General features: G+C 32.7%; 8 protein-coding genes across 8 annotated transcripts; 3 read left to right on the forward strand and 5 right to left on the reverse strand.

Annotated features, from left to right (window-relative positions):
- Window position 1: 1 nt before the first annotated feature.
- On the reverse strand, window positions 2–1,720 carry BX664DRAFT_330687 (uncharacterized protein). The gene is made up of 6 exons (XM_051545012.1): window positions 1,428–1,720; window positions 1,289–1,367; window positions 1,109–1,223; window positions 955–1,035; window positions 876–887; window positions 2–817 (listed from the first exon to the last, which is right to left on the reverse strand). The coding sequence occupies exons 1-6, from the start codon at window positions 1,666–1,668 to the stop codon at window positions 83–85; spliced, it is 1,263 nt and encodes a 420-aa protein (XP_051402282.1). The 5' UTR covers window positions 1,669–1,720; the 3' UTR covers window positions 2–82.
- Window positions 1,721–3,775: 2,055 nt separating this feature from the next.
- Window positions 3,776–4,782, reverse strand: BX664DRAFT_260564 (Alpha/Beta hydrolase protein; the record flags this gene model as incomplete). The annotated part of the gene is made up of 2 exons (XM_051540636.1): window positions 3,776–4,649; window positions 4,724–4,782. The coding sequence occupies 2 exons, from the start codon at window positions 4,780–4,782 to the stop codon at window positions 3,776–3,778; spliced, it is 933 nt and encodes a 310-aa protein (XP_051402283.1).
- A 1,040-nt stretch (window positions 4,783–5,822) lies between these two features.
- On the reverse strand, window positions 5,823–6,858 carry BX664DRAFT_330691 (uncharacterized protein). Its single transcript, XM_051545013.1, has one exon. The coding sequence runs from the start codon at window positions 6,832–6,834 to the stop codon at window positions 5,890–5,892; it is 945 nt and encodes a 314-aa protein (XP_051402284.1). The 5' UTR covers window positions 6,835–6,858; the 3' UTR covers window positions 5,823–5,889.
- Window positions 6,859–8,701: 1,843 nt separating this feature from the next.
- On the reverse strand, window positions 8,702–9,291 carry BX664DRAFT_247794 (cyclin-domain-containing protein; the record flags this gene model as incomplete). Its single annotated transcript, XM_051540264.1, has 3 exons — window positions 8,702–8,815; window positions 8,885–8,945; window positions 9,002–9,291. Coding segments are annotated over 3 exons (465 nt in total), but the record flags the coding sequence as incomplete, so codon positions are not given.
- Window positions 9,292–10,009: 718 nt separating this feature from the next.
- BX664DRAFT_330694 (MT-A70-domain-containing protein) lies at window positions 10,010–11,399 on the forward strand. Its single transcript, XM_051545014.1, has 6 exons — window positions 10,010–10,441; window positions 10,509–10,576; window positions 10,634–10,860; window positions 10,913–11,021; window positions 11,082–11,202; window positions 11,257–11,399. The coding sequence occupies exons 1-6, from the start codon at window positions 10,054–10,056 to the stop codon at window positions 11,328–11,330; spliced, it is 987 nt and encodes a 328-aa protein (XP_051402286.1). The 5' UTR covers window positions 10,010–10,053; the 3' UTR covers window positions 11,331–11,399.
- Window positions 11,400–11,619: 220 nt separating this feature from the next.
- Window positions 11,620–13,223, forward strand: BX664DRAFT_330696 (uncharacterized protein). The gene is made up of 7 exons (XM_051545015.1): window positions 11,620–11,788; window positions 11,862–12,027; window positions 12,112–12,183; window positions 12,255–12,338; window positions 12,433–12,550; window positions 12,612–12,770; window positions 12,834–13,223. Exons 1-7 carry the CDS (start codon window positions 11,745–11,747, stop codon window positions 13,133–13,135), a joined length of 945 nt encoding a protein of 314 aa, XP_051402287.1. The 5' UTR covers window positions 11,620–11,744; the 3' UTR covers window positions 13,136–13,223.
- A 22-nt stretch (window positions 13,224–13,245) lies between these two features.
- BX664DRAFT_330703 (uncharacterized protein) lies at window positions 13,246–14,131 on the reverse strand. Its single transcript, XM_051545016.1, has 6 exons — window positions 14,050–14,131; window positions 13,904–13,997; window positions 13,751–13,853; window positions 13,491–13,687; window positions 13,397–13,429; window positions 13,246–13,314 (listed from the first exon to the last, which is right to left on the reverse strand). Exons 1-6 carry the CDS (start codon window positions 14,094–14,096, stop codon window positions 13,288–13,290), a joined length of 501 nt encoding a protein of 166 aa, XP_051402288.1. The 5' UTR covers window positions 14,097–14,131; the 3' UTR covers window positions 13,246–13,287.
- A 725-nt stretch (window positions 14,132–14,856) lies between these two features.
- Window positions 14,857–16,860, forward strand: BX664DRAFT_330710 (rhomboid family-domain-containing protein). Its single transcript, XM_051545017.1, has 6 exons — window positions 14,857–15,611; window positions 15,669–16,017; window positions 16,084–16,236; window positions 16,313–16,352; window positions 16,415–16,571; window positions 16,661–16,860. Exons 1-6 carry the CDS (start codon window positions 14,934–14,936, stop codon window positions 16,718–16,720), a joined length of 1,437 nt encoding a protein of 478 aa, XP_051402289.1. The 5' UTR covers window positions 14,857–14,933; the 3' UTR covers window positions 16,721–16,860.
- Window positions 16,861–16,919: the final 59 nt, after the last annotated feature.

Raw genomic sequence — 16,919 nt, forward strand, 5'->3', positions numbered from 1 at the left:
ATAATAATAAAAATAGACTTTTTTTTTTATTATGGTATGAATACAAAAGGGAATGGAGGCTGAGCTCGATTTTTTTTTTTTTTTAATGATGGGATGAAGTACTGGAAGGTGTTTTGGTAAGTGACCGCCTACTATCTTGAATAGATGATGAATGACTAGAAGTTTGAAAATCATCATCTTCTCTTTCAGAAACCATGACAAAACGACCATTCATGAAATGATAGGGCATGGAAGAGGGTTGATAAGCAGGTAATTGTTGTGGTGATTGGTGGATGGCTGGTGATGTATAGATCTTGTTACCAGTGGCAGACATGTATTGATTTACATTGTAATTAGATGTCATTTGATTGGTATATTGAGGCGTCTTATCTTGTTGATGACCAAATTCACCATATTGTTCATTCACAGGATCAAATCGGAAACGTTTCTTTTTATCAGTAGGGATAATGTTTTCTTTCTGACTAGATTGATCTGACGAATGGGATGTTTGATCTTTTGATTGAGGATGATTGTAACTCATTATAGTATCACGCGTAGCTTTCCCAGTGGCAGGTTGTGAAGTGACCCAATGCACCGTCACCACGTTGATCATCACGTCAACAAAACAACACGTCAAACACAACACACCACGCTCCGTACCTCCTAAAACCGCGAGTGCTGTGACATTGGCAAATGATACAATAAGACAGACCACGGATGCCATCATCGTCTTTTTCGCTACTTCATGTAATCGTGTTTGTTTCCAATCCACATTGGTATCATGTCCAATCTTGATCAATGGTAAAACAAAAAGAACAGTCATATACAAATTGAACACCTTTAAAAAAAAAAAATGAATCAAATTGAAATTTCTATATTGGTGACATGTCACTTACAAAATCGTAAACCTAATCATTAAAAAAAAAAAAAAAGAGTTAGACAATAGAATAGGGAGTTTTTTTTTTTTGAACTTACAAGTAATGGAATACTGGCAATAGGTTTTAATCCAATGATACATAATCCATCCTCTTCTAACCAAGCATTATGGAAATAGATCTATTATAAAAAAAAAAAATAGAATAAATAACAATAAAGAATGATGATCTATTTTTTTTTTTTTTTTTTTTACCATCAACACAAAAATCACAATATATGGTGTTAATAATAGAGTATGAAGTCGATAAGATTTAGTATGCCATCTTGTTGTTCGACCAGCATTTACTACCCATACTTTTTCAATCAACCTATTTTCAAAAAAAAAAATTAGGTAATTCAAAAAAAACAAAAAACAAAGAAAAACAAAACTTACCAACAATACATAAGAATCTTTGTTCCCGAGTAAAAAATATCACAAGATAATTCTGACAGTAAACAAGAAAGATAGTTGCCTAACTTTAAAAAGTTACAATGATGGTGACACATAAAAGGAGCAAATTTTTTTTTTTTACCATTATTTGTAGACATTAAAATCAAACCAGTGACAGTAAATGCCCAAGAACAGATATATAATAAAAGCACCAAGATGCGGGAATAAGATAAGTATTTATATTGTACATTGTATGTTTTGATGCCGAATAAACTACACATAATACTGGCTGCCACTAAGGCAATCAATTGTGATGAGATTTCTCCTCCATCTGGTTGTGGAGTATAACTATAATCAGGGGAACCTGTCAACCTGAAACTCATGAATATTAAGAATTTGTATGAAAAAAAAAAAAAAGAAAAAAGGAACAAAGAAAAAAAAAATTTCTTTCTTTTTATATCTACGATGAACAAAAAGTGACACAACGTGTAACAAATAAGGATAGCATCGAATAGACTTTCTTTTTTTTAAAAGCAAACCAATGTTACACTCGCTCAACCTCGGACTCTATCGATCTGCAAGTCATCCATCCATCCTATCTATATATCGCATGTGAACTCTTTTGTTATGGATGCACTGAAATGTAGTCATTTGTTAGTATATGGTGATATCATCTATTGATTCGCGTGTTATGAAATAATAATAATAAAAAAGAGAATATTCTATAGATCATTCGTTCATTATAAAAAAGGGAATCCTATAGATCTAATCATATATGAAAAGGATCATCTTCACCCAATAATTCAATGAATGGAATCATCAATTACATCGATCTATATATGAAAAGATATTTTCACTTATTATTATTTTTTTTTTTTTTTTGCATTGATGCGGGTTCACTTTTTTTAAGGTTTGAAAAGTCAGCCAATCATTTCCCGTATTCTATGTTCCCCTCATCGACTTTTTTTTTCCTTTCTCTTTCCTTTTTTTGCATTTCTTCCTTCATCTATAAATACAATGAGGTACATGGATAATACTTAATCTATATTTATCTGACTCTCTCTCTCTCTTTCTCTCATAGAAAAAAGCGATCAAGTTTAAGAAAGTAAGAATATGAGACGATGGTGTACCAATGGCTCATTCCAGGAGTTTGTTCCTCTTCTTTGTAAGATAATATGCAATTGGATGTAGACTCTATGGGTATAAACGGTAATTTCAAATGGAGAGGAATTTATGGAAAAAAAAATGGTGACTACATTGGATATGTATTCTACTTTTCTTTTTTTTTTTTTTTTTCTTTCGGGAAACACCATAGAGTTGGCGATTGAATAAAGAATGAAATGGTTTGTTGTCAGGCTGGCGATAAAGATCAAAACATCATAGGAAAGGATTTCGACCCATAGTGGATGAAAAAGATACAATGGATTCGAGTAAAATAGAGAAAGGAACGATGGAAATCATTTTATCCTTAACTATCGGGAGTGCCTTTTTTTTTTTAGGAACCACTGCGACTGGATGTATTGAATCAATGAACTTGATCAATGGACGAACAGGATTCAATTGAAAACACGTGCGACGGGACCAAGTGGGATGCATACATACAATTGATTGGACAAAAAAAAAAATTCAAATCGATGGTAAACGTATCTTTTCAATGAACTTTTAGTTTCTTATATTGTTGTCGATAGTATAACATTTTAGCTTCTATTTCATTCTTCTATAATAAAACCATTGTCTTTTCTTTTTTTTTTTTTCTCCTTAGTCTCATTGTCTCTTTTTGATTGATTCTCTTTATCTTTTCTTGCATGTCACTATAGGAAAACACAGATCGTTATATAACATTCATTATTTTCCATCATCATAGCATCTTCACCAAACTTTATGTTAAAGAGTTATAAAGTGAGCTTTTTCAATGAAAGGAAGGGGGGCGCAGGGGATAGCCTGTTTGATCATGGATGAATTATCCTTTTTTTTTTTTTAAGAATGTTGTCAATTCACCTTTTTTTTATTTTTATAATGGGGAAAAGATATAAAAAGAAGAACATTTTATATAGTGATTGAAAAAAAAAATATCAAAAACAAAAAAGAGATATGCCAGCTCCTCCTCGACGCCCTCCTCGACCTATTGCACCTCATCCTGGCCGTCCTAGACCCAACTTATCTGTGGATGTCATTCTTGAAACCAAACGTGTCCAAACTACCGTTCATGTCTCCAAAGATATAAAGCAAATTACTTTTCAAAAAAGACAGTAATCCTTCTAAAGAAAATTTTGCATAATATAATAAAGAACCATTTGATGTTTTATTTATTATCATTTTATTTAAATAATAAAAGTAATATTGATATCACTAAACTAAATAGAAAGGGAGAGGGGGAAACGAGAGGGGGGGTATACACACATATATATAAAAAAAAAGAAAGAATAGGTATTATGAATAAAAATAAATAAATAAATAAATAATAGTAATAAAAAAAAAAAAAGAATGCACCTAAGAGGATCTTCCTTCAGTCGCACGCCAACGTTCACCAATACTTCGAATAGCCCAAGCCATGACACCTTCCTTCCAAATCAAATCATGACCTTCCCCTTCCAAAATCTTCAATCGAATATCCCTAATTTGATTAGCAAAACAATCTATCGCACGCTGTGGAATCAAACTATCTTGATCACCCCATACCGCAGACACTGCTACCGGTGTTGATTGTCCATCATAACTAAAGCCAAATTCATGATATTTTTCCAGAGCTACCAATACATCCCCTAGCTGTCCTGATTGATACGGTTCTGCCATCCGATACTTGTTCATTGCCACATACAGAGATACATGTCTTGGTCGTACCATATGTCGTAACGGTCGATGAGGTGGGAAATCCGTCGGTAGATTGTCTTCACCTTCTAAAGATGCCAAGAATTCGTTTTCTTCTTCCTGTTGTTGAATGTGTTGACCGTATGAGATGGATGATGATGTCGTGGTGGTAGAGGACGATGAAAAGAGAGGTGGAGGTGATTGTAAAGGAGGACTATTGATATCAGTGGATGAATCCCATGCTGTCGGTTTGTTGAATAACCACATCACATCCATTGCAAATGATAATGTTCTTGTCACCAAACTAGCCGGAAGACGCCTTGACCATTTGAATGTATTTGCTTGTTGTGTAGATACCCATGGTGAGATCATATACATTGGCCCCATCACACGATGACTGTATTGATGTGCTATTGCCATGGCAAACACTGTACCTACTGATTGTCCAATGATACTGAAGGTATTGATACCCAAATGATTCGCTAATTGTATTACTACTTCTGCCCAATCCAATGCATTTAATTTCTGTGGACTGCATTCTTCTGATAAACCATATCTATAAGGAGGAAAAAAAAAAAAAAAGGATTTAGTTTTTTTTTTTTTAATTTATTTTTTTATTATTATTATTACCCTGGTCGTTCTGGCCAAATCATCCGTAATCCATGTCGTTGAGCTAATTCTTCAAACATAATACCCACCAAACGAGAACAACCATGACCACCTATGACCATAGTAGGATATCCATTTTCTAAATCCCCGTATTCTGCAAAACCCACGCGATGAGACGGTAAGACACCTGGTTTCGATGAAGTGGCAATATAATCAAAAGTTTGATGAAGTCGTGGCATTCGTAAGACATGACTATTTGGTAGACGAGTGGCAGTAGGAGGTGGACTGGCAAGAAATAAACCATCCCCGTTTACAGGTGAAGATAATGTATGGCCATAATGATTGTTGATATTTTTCTTGTTCCTTGTTGCTGTTGTTATCGTCGAAGCTGTTATACCGGTAGAAGTAGTAGCTGTAGGTTGAGGATGATATTGTTGGTGTGAAGTAGGTAGCGGTGGATAGACGACTAATGATGAAGGCTTTTTACTATTGGCGCGTCTTGGTAATGGTGTTGAAATAGAACTGTTGGGTGACAAACGCCAAGTCTGTTGAGAACCACTATCAGTGGATGAATCTAATGGTGAAGTGGCATTCATTAAAATAAGTAGTTAAAAGAGTGGAGAAAAGGAAAGGAGTGGAGAAAAAAAGAAGAAAATGAAAGAGGGGGTATGTGTATGAATATATTTCAATCTATTAGATGTAGAATAGAATTGATAAATGTTGCGTTTGGAGAAAAAAAAAAAAAAAAGAGAAATAAAAAAAAAAAATTGGAATCAAAGTAATCAAATAACTTTGCGGATTATGAAATCCACCACCATTGTGATTTTCCAGGTACACGAGAACGAAGTCCTCACTTTTGTTAGTCAGATGCTAAAAATAAATCTTTCTGCGTTCTACTCTGGTGTGTTTTTTGACAACTGATATGAATGAACTTTTTTTTCTATCGACTGTCAGTATAAGGCAGATATATAAATCCTTGTTTTTTGATAATGATAGATGGGTGATTCAGCAATCATTTGTGAATGAATGCATAATGTTGATGATCTATCACTCAGAACAAACAATAAGAAGAAAACTGTAGAATGCACATGATCATCATTGAAAAGTTGTTCTTATTTTCCGTAGTCGTATTTGAACTTTGCAGATTATTTATTATGATGTACAAAAAAAAAAATTATAGTATTCATTTAAAAAAATTTCTTGATAGTAGTTTGAACACATCTTTTTAACCAAATGGATCCAAAGGATGGCGATGATGATGAATCAGGAAGAGGACATAATGTTGTCAAAGGGACAGTGATAGAAATGGGAGAAATGTACATATGTTCCGTCTTGAATTGCCTTTGAGGTGACTTCAAGGGAGGACAATTATCCACAAAATAAGGCATAAGATTGGATGGATCATTCGTATAATCTACATGATAAGAGCATTGCCATTTAGCTTTTGAATGAGTTGCACTTGATGATGACAGGAAAATAGTATGTGAACCTTGTTTCAAAGATAATGAATGAGATTGAATTAAATTAGGCTGATTATTCTTTGTCTTCAATGAGGATAATAATAATTGTGATGATGATTGTTTTTTCACTATTAATGATGATGAAGAGGAGAATGTAGAACAACACGAACAGGAATCCACGGAGATTGAAGAATCGGAGGATAAAGTAGGAACAGAAGAAGAACAGGAACGACGATGATACCAAAATTGACTTGCGGGATCAACTAGTTTGTTCTTTTTTTCTTTTTCTTGATGATGATGATGATGATGAAGAGTGAGTTGCCGTAAACGCGGCCGAGCTGCTGAGGCGGTGTTTGAGATATACCGTTTGGAAGTGGAGGCAGATGAGACTTTAAAGGTGACACAAAGAGAAGCCACATCCAAACTATGGTAATGAAATAGAGTAAGATATTGTTTTTTTCCTTCTTGATCCATGGTAGTTTGTAGATATAATCGAGGAAGCTGATGATGATGTAACACGTACATAGCCAAATCTTTATAATAGGGTAATGCTTGTGCGAATATGACAACGGTTTGAACATCTATCTCAGGCAATTGAAGAATTCGTATAAGAATGTCGTAAGGTAAACGATCCAATTGATTCTTTCTCTTTATCATCGTCATCTTAGCCATTGCATAGAAAAGAAAAAAAAAAAGAAAAAAAAAGAAAAGAAAAGGAAGAGAAAAAAAAAGAAAGAAAAAAGAAAAAGGAATTTCTTTTATTGGGTCATCTTTTATACATTTTCTTTTCTTTCATTCCTTTTGTTCACTGAAACCTAAAAAATGAAAAATTGAACTTTGTTTGGTAATTGCATTACGAAAATCCTTTTACGCCTGTTTCCATTTGAACACATGTTCATTCATGCCATCTATGCATCTGTTACTGGATGATCATTTTATCAAAAAAAAAAAAAAAAAAAGATATAGCATCCAAGTCATCAACAAGAAAAAGAATCACTACAACTATATTCTTTTTTTTTTTTTTTTCATCGTTCACCATCTAAATTCGGAAAGTCATGTGCATAAAAAGAACCCGTTTTTGTATGATGAAAGGAGTGTATGTGTGCCACAAAAGGAGAGCGGCGACGAATAATAATGATAATAATAATTTAATACAATGAAGGGAAAAATATGACATTCATCGTCTATTTACAAATGTATACATATATCCCGTTTATGTTTTGTCAATGGAGATGTTCGGATGAAAAAAAAAAATCAAGGTATTCGCCAAGAATAGAAGTTATTCGAAATCATCAGTTCCCCGGAATTCTACACACACGGTCCAAGAAAGGAAATTGGTCAAAAATAAATATACTTTTTTTGAGTTTTTTTGTCTTTTGGTAAACCGATAGCATTTAAATGCCGTCTATGTACGTTCTCTCTCTCTCTCTTTTATTTTTTTTTATAGTAATAGATCGACCGTTTTTGTCAATAAACAACTTTGCTTCACATCTTATTTTGCTTGTTCTGTGTTTCAACCTTTTCTTTTTTTAGAGAGAGAGAAAAAGAATAATGAGAGAAGACCTCACGCGTCTGATGGAACACCAATCAAAAAAAAGTATCAGCCTTCTTTTTTTGAAGATAAAAATAATAAAACAGAAGATCTTTCAAACAAAGTCAGTGTTATGTTTATTTCCTTCATTTCAGAATGGATCATCCTCTCTCTCTCTCTCTTTTAAGGAAAAAAAAAAAAGGAGATGGTCTCTATAACAACAAAAAAAAATAATGATCGGGTTCATTCTCATTCCATCTACTCCAAACCCAACCAATCATTCAAATATATCAAGGATGTACTTTTTGATTCATCCTTTCATTGGCCCAAAAAAAAAAAATTGTAAAATAAAAATAAATAATACACAGGTTTATTTGTTTTTATTTTTTTTCGAATGATAAACTATGCATTCAGATGTAAATAATCCAAAGACGTAACAATGATGTGGGGAATATAAAGCGAATGAAGGCGTAATATGCTAATAAAGGAACAAAGAAATAGAGAAAAACTATGTTAAATGAAGATATCTAAACTAAATGTATATGGAAGAATGGAAAAGGAAAAAAAAAAAGACAAGGAGGTAATAAGGAGTTAAAAAAAGAATCTAAGTAATCACTCTCCTTTGTTACTGGAAAGACGACCATAAGGATGATACCTTCGTTTTGTTGTCCTACTGGTGGGTGGTGATGGTGGTTTTAATCTTTGCTGTTGTTGTTGTTGTTTCTGTTGTTGAGTATTTGAGGTAGCTGTAATAGAATCTTGAGGTGGAGTCAATGGTAATAATACGGATGATGCTACTGATGAAGATGATGATAAAGACGAAGGTGAAACTATTGTAGTAGAATTGATATAATAAGGTGATCCTGAATGCATTGATACTACTGATGGCGATGATGATGTTGATGACGATGACGTTAATGATGATGATGCTGGTGATGATAATACTGAAGATGATGTTGATAAAGATGTATCATGGATGATGTCACTTCGATTCAAGGATAAATTCCATACTTGATCTGCATAGTGTTGTAATTGTTCTAATGGTACATGGACCCTGAAGTCACAGAGCTTCAAGAATTCCAATTCAAGATGATAAAGTTCTTGTAAAGTAATCCCACCCACCTAAATATATATATATGTAAGTTCAGATTGGTACAAAAGAGTTATCAATTTTTTTTTTATATATATTACCTTGGCATAACGAGAATTTCGATAATAGATATCTGAAGTACTTTTAGTGGCAATGACAATGCTAAAGAAAAAAATAAATTTAATATATCATGTACAAATAACACAGGATTAAGTTACCTTGTAATGATGAAACGATGAATGTTCAAAGAATTCAAAGTGATGGCGTTGGTTTTACTGTCAGCAATCCGGTCAAAGTAAATGAGCATGCATAGTAAAACTTCGTTGGAATAAGGAGTAAACTTGAGTATTCGAGTCATATAGTCTGCAATTTGAATATGGGGTACCGCTCTTGAATGAAATACTGACATTGGTGTACAAGGAATACGATCGTTAGAACGACAAATGGATGTCAAAATATTAGCTACCAATTTGAGTAACCGAGGGACTGGAAATGTGGCAATATTCAAGCATGGCATTATTATTATTGTTGTTGTTGATTAAGTTGATTGTTATATATATTTATATAAATATATCTATAAGAGATGTGTATGTTGTAGTTAATGGGATATATACATAGATAGATCAAGTAATGGATGTTGTCAAAGGAGAAAGTACTACTCCTATGTGAGATAACTAAAGGAAGGAAAGAAAGGAAGAAAAAAGAAAAAAAAAAAGAATTGGAATAAAAAAAAGAAAGGCACGTTCGGGTATGAAAAGAAGAAAGAGAAAGGAAGGAAAGAAACAGCAAAGTAAAATGGAAATTTTTCTTTTTCTTTTCTCTTTTTAATTTACATGAGCACTCTTGTAGGCTAAAGGTAACAATTGGCTCAATTCATCCTCCTATTATAGTGATCATGGAAACATTAGTTCCTCGTGGGCCTTGTCCTGGACGTTCATTGGTTGGTCAATCCTCTTGCACTTGTCAAAAACCGATCAAGCTGCTGCTCATCCTGTTTTCTGCTGTAATTTCATATACCGACCGGGCGGATAGCTTTTGCAAACAGAAAAAAAAAAAAACACCAAAACGCGTCGCCAGTCATTTCTTTTATTTTTTTTTTCTTTCTTTCTTAAGCCTATCGAAAATAATGTCAGCATCCAGTGAAGATCACCTTATGAGTGATATAGATTCAACTCCTTCTCCATCCACATCTGTCAATGGCAATACTTCTCATCGACAACAACAACAAAAAGAAGAAGAAGAAGAAGATATAACCTTTAATGAAGAAGATATGAAAACATTATTGATCCAGGAACTGAATTTACGCGAACAAATTGATCTATTACAACAGGAAGTTGCAAAACTCTCAGGTGACCGTATTTTATATGTATCTGCATCCACTGCCACTGATGATAGCAACCAGGATGAACAAGAAGATGATCAGTTCGATAATATGCAAGACGACCAAGTTGACTTGAATAATACGGAAAGCGACAACTACGATGAACAAGACGACGACCAAGACGACGATGAAGACAGTGACGATGAGGATGATAGTAGCTCAAGTCAGAACGAAAGTGACAACAATGATAATGAGTTAGACGAGGCAAGTGATTCCGGCAAAACAAGTGAAAAGAATGATCAAACTATGGATGACGATGATGAAGAAGAAGATGAAAGTAAGTCAAAAAAAAAAAAAGGAAAAGTAAAATAACCAACGATTTTAAATTTATTATTCCTTTATAGCTCAAGAATTCGAAGCTCCTGAATGGTGTGTGCCTATCAAAGCCAATGTTATGACTTTTGATTGGGAAGTAAGTGATGATTTATTGAAAAAAAAAAAAAAAATTAACATATATACCTATTTTTAGTCTTTAGCCAAAGAAGTCCAATTTGATGTCATTGTAGCTGATCCTCCATGGCAGTTGGCTACTCATGCTCCTACCCGTGGTGTAGCTATTGCTTATCAACAACTTCCTGATGTTTGTATCGAAGATCTACCGATTCCTAAACTTCAAGAAAATGGATTCATTTTTATTTGGGTCATCAACAACAAATATGCAAAAGCTTTTGAAATGATGGAAAAATGGGGTTATACGTAAGTATTGTGTCAGGAACTTTAAAACCTTTCTAATTATTATTATTATTAGATATGTGGATGATATTACTTGGGTTAAACAAACAGTGAATCGACGTATGGCAAAAGGACACGGATATTATTTACAGCATGCTAAAGAAACATGTTTAGTTGGAAGAAAGGTAAGGAATAATAAATGCAATAGAGAGAAAAAAAAAAAGTATTAACGTTTATTAATGTAGGGAAAGGATCCTATCACATGTCGTCATTCTGTTGGTTCTGACATCATTTTTTCAGAAAGAAGAGGTCAAAGTCAAAAACCAGAAGAATTATATGAATTGATTGAAGAATTAGTACCCAATGGTAAATGGATCAAAAAAAGCAAAATATGATGATTTACTTTTTTTTTTATTATAGGCAAATATTTGGAAATCTTTGGAAGAAAGAATAATCTACGGGATTACTGGGTCACGGTTGGAAATGAATTGTAGTGATATTTATAGGCATACTAGAAAATTATATATATATGAAATAAAGAAGGGAAAAAAAAGCATTTAAACATTCTACTTTTGATATATATAGCTATTTTGCATTTTTGTGTAAATGAAAAATGTTAATACATGCGGGATATAGATTTGAAGGATGATCTTATATCCAGAGTAGTACGTCCATAATATATTATAATCATACGATCAACTTTAATTTTAAGCATACTGTATATAAAGTTTATCTAATCATATTTTTTTTTCTTTTCTTTTTTTTTTTTCTTCATCCATATGTTTATAGATAGTCTTCAATTACAATCTATTGCTTATATAGAATTGACTCATCGACTTGAAGGATATGAAGTTGCTTTGGATGCCATTCAGAGAGCAAAAGCTTATGATCAATTTTTGGATATACGGATGAAGGATAAAAATCAATCTTATCGGATCATCGAAGCAAAAACGTAAGAGGAAATAATAAAGTGGATAGGATCAATGGCAGATTGGTTTCCTTTTTTTTTTTTTTTTTTTTTTTAGTAAAGAAGCCTATCAACAATACAGACTTGCATTTCGTCAGGGTTCGATAAATAAGAAACAGACTTCACAAAAAGAAAATCAATATCATCAACTTTTTCAACAACTTCAAAAAGAAAAACTGGAGTATGAATGTTTATTTCATGAATATTCTGTAGCAACTTTGAAGGTACTTGTACATACATCTCTGACCTTTTTTTTTTGGATGACTCTCTCAATTTTTTTTTTTTTTTTTTTTGTGATGATTGATTAGAGACTCGAGTTACAGAACCAGGTTCATGAATATGAGTCATATCAACAGCAATTAGAATCCTTGATTGAGAAGGTAAAAGACAAAGGGACTTCCATATATAGAAACCAAAGATAACAGTAACGTTGTATATTCCCACACAATAGATCTTTTCTGAGGATCATTCCTATAGTGATCATGAGGCTCATTTATTACATAAACTGGATCAATATCAGACACAACGAAAAGAAGCAAGTTCATGATTTAAAAAAAAAAGTACATGGAATAAAAAGACTCATAGAAGGAAATGCTTTGTTTTTGTTTTTTTTCTTTAAAAAAAAAAAGTTGATTAAACATTTGTTAGGAGATGTTGCCAAGGCTAAAGATGAATTCATCCTTGCTAAGCCAGAATTAGAACAAGCCATCCATGACTTGCATCAAGCAAGACAAGATGATTCATTTGGTATATCATGAAGAAGATAAATAATAAAATAACTGATGAATCTTTTCTTGTTTTAATACAGAGTTGGTGAGTCATAGTATCATGTGCTTACAACGTTTTCAAACATTATTGTCATCCAAATACTATGATTCATCCGCTTATCATCAAGTGATCATCAAACTCATGGAGAAAATGGAGCATTCACTTCAAATATGGACAATAATGAACGAGAAACAAAAAGGTACGTATCAAAAAAAAAAATTAAAAAAAATGGGTATGGTGTACTAATCGAATCATCCCTTAGATGACATCAAGATCTGGATACGACAATTGAATAAACTTCAAGTGTTATTCCATGAGCGGATTGAAACAGTGACTAAAACTATCAATGCGTATGATCACAACAAGCTAAGGCGATTGGATCAAAAACAACGAGATACACAGCATCAATTATTTGTAGAAAGAAAAAGAATCATGGAAAGTTATCTCTCTGGTGAAAGCATTCTACATCCACTTGCCACCATTCCGGCCTACAATAGTGATTCCTCTCCTCCTGATTATCTTAGCGCTACTCCTCACTTTTCATCTCTTTTGGATCCTATTTGACATCATCATCATCATCATCGTCGTCGTTATAAGAATATATTGTTGTAAACAGGATTTTTTTTATATATATATTCATCAAACATTAGACGTTTTTTCCTATGATATTCCATAAAAAAAAAAAAAGAATAAACTAAACTAAATGGTCTAAAATGTCACCATCGTAGATAATGAGTTGGGCACTACCAAAAAATGGATGAGAAAAAAAAAAGAAGTTAATATTTATCCGAATCCGTAACCTTAAAAAAAAAAAGAAATCTTTACTTCGTAACCATGGGGATTCTTCTCTAGATACATCTAACATAATGAAAAAAAAAAAAAAGAGTTGAGTTTGTCAGTAACTGTCTATTTATATTACCTGATGATAAGTTTCAGCATCATAAAAAACACCAGCAGGAACAATTTGAGTAACAATAGGTTTATTGAGATAATGTTCTTTTTGGACTTGAGCCGTTACTTTTTCAGCCGTGGCTTTTTGTTCTTGTGAATGATAAAAGATAGCAGATCTATATTGAGAACCTTTATCAGGTCCTTGAGCATTGACCGTAGTAGGATCTGAATTAAATAATAAAAAAAAAAAATGAAAAAAAAATTCTTTTCTTATTCTCTTTACTTTACCATGCATCCGATAAAAAAATTCCACTAGGGTTTCATAAGATATAGAAGAAGGATCAAATGAAACTTCCAAAGCTTCAGCATGATCAGTTTGTCCTGTACAAACCTATCATAAGAATATAAGTTTTTTTTTTTTATTTCTTTATTTATTTATACCTGACGATAAGTAGGTTGATCTACATGACCTCCAATGTACCCTACTTTTGTCTTGATATCTTGAAAATGCTTTTTATAAAGATGTTCTACACCCCTATAATATAAAATTAGTTATTATTTGTTTTTTATTCTTTTATTTTTATTACCAAAAACATCCTGCTGCAAAGGTGGCTTTTTCTGTATTATTATTCATGGTTGAAAAGTGTTTCGATAACTGTCCAATTCTATTCATGACAAAAAAAAAAAAAAAAAAAAAAGACGTGATTGTCCCAAAAGAATTAAAAAAAAAGACTCAGCGGGCAGTTAAACGACCGATATGAATAAATGCAAGTTATGTGGATGTTTTCTTATCCTTCATACTGAGGGAAGTTTTTTTTATTGTTATTATTCATCTATTCCATTTGTTTGATAGACAAATAATAATAAAAAAAAAAAAAAGATCATTCATCAGTGTTTTTTTTTTCTATTAGAAGATAATTTAACTACCTTTTCCCAATTTCATGCCTATTTGAATCGGTCTTCTAATCATTTCATCAAACGATGTGATCGAATAAAAATCAAAAAAGTAATTTAAATAAAAAAAAAAGATTTTGACATAATCAAACAAATAATTCCTTTATTTTCCAACTGCTGTATGATACTAAATGAAGTCGATGATCTATTTTTAACAAGTCGATTGGCTAGTTTGTGGTGAATATACAACCATCTTTTGGAATTCTTCCTTCATCAGCCAATTGGATTGGTTTCAATCGTCGTATACCAGTACAAGTAGATACTACAACCACTAAGAGGAGGAGGGAGAGATATCGCCATTTTGTAATCTGTTCCAAAAAAAGAAATTAATTCAGTAACCAGCGGACTTGTAAATCCTCAGCGAATTGTTTTTCTAAAAGATAAAAATAGGTTCGAAATTTTTGTTAGGAGTATCTTTTTTTTTTATATTTTGACGCCTAAAATTCCACATTTTCCTTTTTTCCTTTCTTTTTTTTTTCTTTTTTCTGTATCCAATTCTTTATTTTCTTTTAAAAAAATGGATTCAAAACAACAGCATGACTTAGAACCACCTACCACAGTTCAATTTGCCGATCGGTCACCTTCTATTATACCTTCTCCAGTTTATAACTCACCAGCACCATCATCTGTCTATCCAAGTATTTCTTCTTCTTCTTCTTCGACACCACCACCTCCTCCTTCTGCTTCACATGTGACACGAACCACTGTGTCAGGATCACTTCACCGTGGTAATTTTGCCAGTGATACATTCAAACAAGACAAGGTACTTTACGATGACCAACCCGTGTTTGGTCAACAACGAATGATGGAAGACGATGACTTTGACGATATTCATGAAATGCATACGCGTGGTGGTGGTACAGGTAGATCTTTTGGTCAAGATAAAGGTTTCATGCCATTATCTACTAACGACGATAATGAACAACATTTACCTCACAACAACAACAACAATAATAACAGTAGTCTTCAACGTGGTATGATGGATCCTATGAATGGTCCTTCTATGTATGGAAGTCGTCGATCACCTTTGAAACGTTTATTACTGGGACCCAATCAACGACCTTGGTTTAGTTGGATTTCAGCGATCATCATGTTGGTCATCTTGATATATGAATTGATTCGAAATCAAAGTTTAACGGGTAGTGTGATTCAAACGAGTCCTAATTTCAATCCCATGATTGGTCCATCCTTCTATGTAAATTCAAAAAAAAAAATTTAATCATCCTATTAATTATTATTTTTTTTTTCTTAGACATTGATAGATTTAGGTGCCAAATTTACCCCATGTATGCGTGCCATACCCAATTTTTCTCCAACAACATCCTTTCAAAATTGTTATCGTACTGGTGAAACTTGTTCATTGGAAACCCTTTGTGGATTTGGTGGATTCAATGGTGCTAATCCTGATCAAAGCTTCCGATTCTTTTACCCAATCTTCATGCATGCTGGTATTGTACACTTTTTACTCAATATGTTGACACATCTTCGACTTGGTGTAGACCTTGAACGTGCGTTGGGTATGCCTCGTTATGTATTATTGTATATTGCTGCTGGTTTATTTGGGAATGTTCTCAGTGCCATGTTGGCACGACCTACTCAAGGTAAAAAAAAAAAAAAAAAAAAAATAGATGATAACAGTTGAATTTACTTTATTTTTATTTGTGTAGCTTCCATGGGTGCATCAGGAGCCTTGTTTGGTTTGATTGGATATATGTTTGTCGATGTTCTTGTGAATTGGAAAGTGATTCCTAATCCTATGCGGGAATTGATGGGTTTATTGATCTCCACCATTATTTCTCTCGTCTTGGGTTTACTACCTGGTAAGAAATACAGAAAAAAAAAAGGATGAGTAGTGGGCTGATCAATTCTATTACTTTTTCCTTTTTCTTTCTTTAGGTTTGGATAACTTTGCACATTTAGGTGGCTTTGTGGTTGGGTAAAAAGCAAAAAAAAAAAATAATTAAAAGAAATGGATGATTGATGTTCATATTACTCTAGACTTGTGATGGGAATGATGATTGCGCCTATGCGACCTATGTCATCCACAAGAGGCAAATGGATTACTTGGGGATTACGAGGACTTGCTTTAGTGATCATCATCATTCTTTTTGTTGTTTGCATCACCTCCTTTTACAATTCTCCAGATCCTAGTCAGGTAACCAAATATATATATATATATATATATATATTCATTCTAAACTTTCTATTTTTTTTTTTTTTTTACTCTTTTCTTTTTCTGGTTAGATTTGTCCTGGATGCAAGTATCTTAGTTGTTTACCCGTTAACAATTGGTGTGATTATTAGAATATATATATACCTACATTGTATCTCTCCCTTTTCTTTTTGTATTATCCAAATAAATAAATATATATTTATCTTAAAAGATCTCCCATACAAATTCCCTATTCTGTTTTGCTTTATTTGCCAATAGAGACATATTCTCAGACATATATAAAATAAAGATCATTTTCTTCTAGTTTATTATTTAGTTTGCTTTTTTTTT

The sequence above is a fragment of the Halteromyces radiatus genome (genome assembly GCF_025201355.1).
Source record: "Halteromyces radiatus strain CBS 162.75 chromosome Unknown BX664scaffold_3, whole genome shotgun sequence".
Classification (NCBI taxonomy): domain Eukaryota; kingdom Fungi; phylum Mucoromycota; class Mucoromycetes; order Mucorales; family Cunninghamellaceae; genus Halteromyces; species Halteromyces radiatus.

Coding starts and splice junctions, on each gene's coding strand:
- BX664DRAFT_330696 (XM_051545015.1), top strand. CDS start 11,745: ATGAAGGATAAAAATCAATCTTATCGGATCATCGAAGCAAAAAC. Junction 12,028..12,111: donor ATTCTGTAGCAACTTTGAAG/GTACTTGTACAT, acceptor ATGATTGATTAG/AGACTCGAGTTACAGAACCA. Junction 12,339..12,432: donor ATCAGACACAACGAAAAGAA/GCAAGTTCATGA, acceptor AAAAAAAAAAAG/TTGATTAAACATTTGTTAGG.
- BX664DRAFT_330703 (XM_051545016.1), bottom strand. CDS start 14,096: ATGAATAATAATACAGAAAAAGCCACCTTTGCAGCAGGATGTTTTTG. Junction 13,430..13,490: donor ATGCTGAAACTTATCATCAG/GTAATATAAATA, acceptor TCATTATGTTAG/ATGTATCTAGAGAAGAATCC. Junction 13,315..13,396: donor AGAATCCCCATGGTTACGAA/GTAAAGATTTCT, acceptor ATTTTTTGGTAG/TGCCCAACTCATTATCTACG.
- BX664DRAFT_330691 (XM_051545013.1), bottom strand. CDS start 6,834: ATGGCTAAGATGACGATGATAAAGAGAAAGAATCAATTGGATCGTTTA.
- BX664DRAFT_330687 (XM_051545012.1), bottom strand. CDS start 1,668: ATGAGTTTCAGGTTGACAGGTTCCCCTGATTATAGTTATACTCCACAA. Junction 1,224..1,288: donor AAGATTCTTATGTATTGTTG/GTAAGTTTTGTT, acceptor TTTTGAAAATAG/GTTGATTGAAAAAGTATGGG. Junction 1,036..1,108: donor TTGTGATTTTTGTGTTGATG/GTAAAAAAAAAA, acceptor TTTTTATAATAG/ATCTATTTCCATAATGCTTG.
- BX664DRAFT_330694 (XM_051545014.1), top strand. CDS start 10,054: ATGAAAACATTATTGATCCAGGAACTGAATTTACGCGAACAAATTGAT. Junction 10,577..10,633: donor TTATGACTTTTGATTGGGAA/GTAAGTGATGAT, acceptor ACCTATTTTTAG/TCTTTAGCCAAAGAAGTCCA. Junction 10,861..10,912: donor ATGGAAAAATGGGGTTATAC/GTAAGTATTGTG, acceptor TATTATTATTAG/ATATGTGGATGATATTACTT.
- BX664DRAFT_330710 (XM_051545017.1), top strand. CDS start 14,934: ATGGATTCAAAACAACAGCATGACTTAGAACCACCTACCACAGTTCAA. Junction 15,612..15,668: donor TGATTGGTCCATCCTTCTAT/GTAAATTCAAAA, acceptor TTTTTTTCTTAG/ACATTGATAGATTTAGGTGC. Junction 16,353..16,414: donor TTAGGTGGCTTTGTGGTTGG/GTAAAAAGCAAA, acceptor ATATTACTCTAG/ACTTGTGATGGGAATGATGA.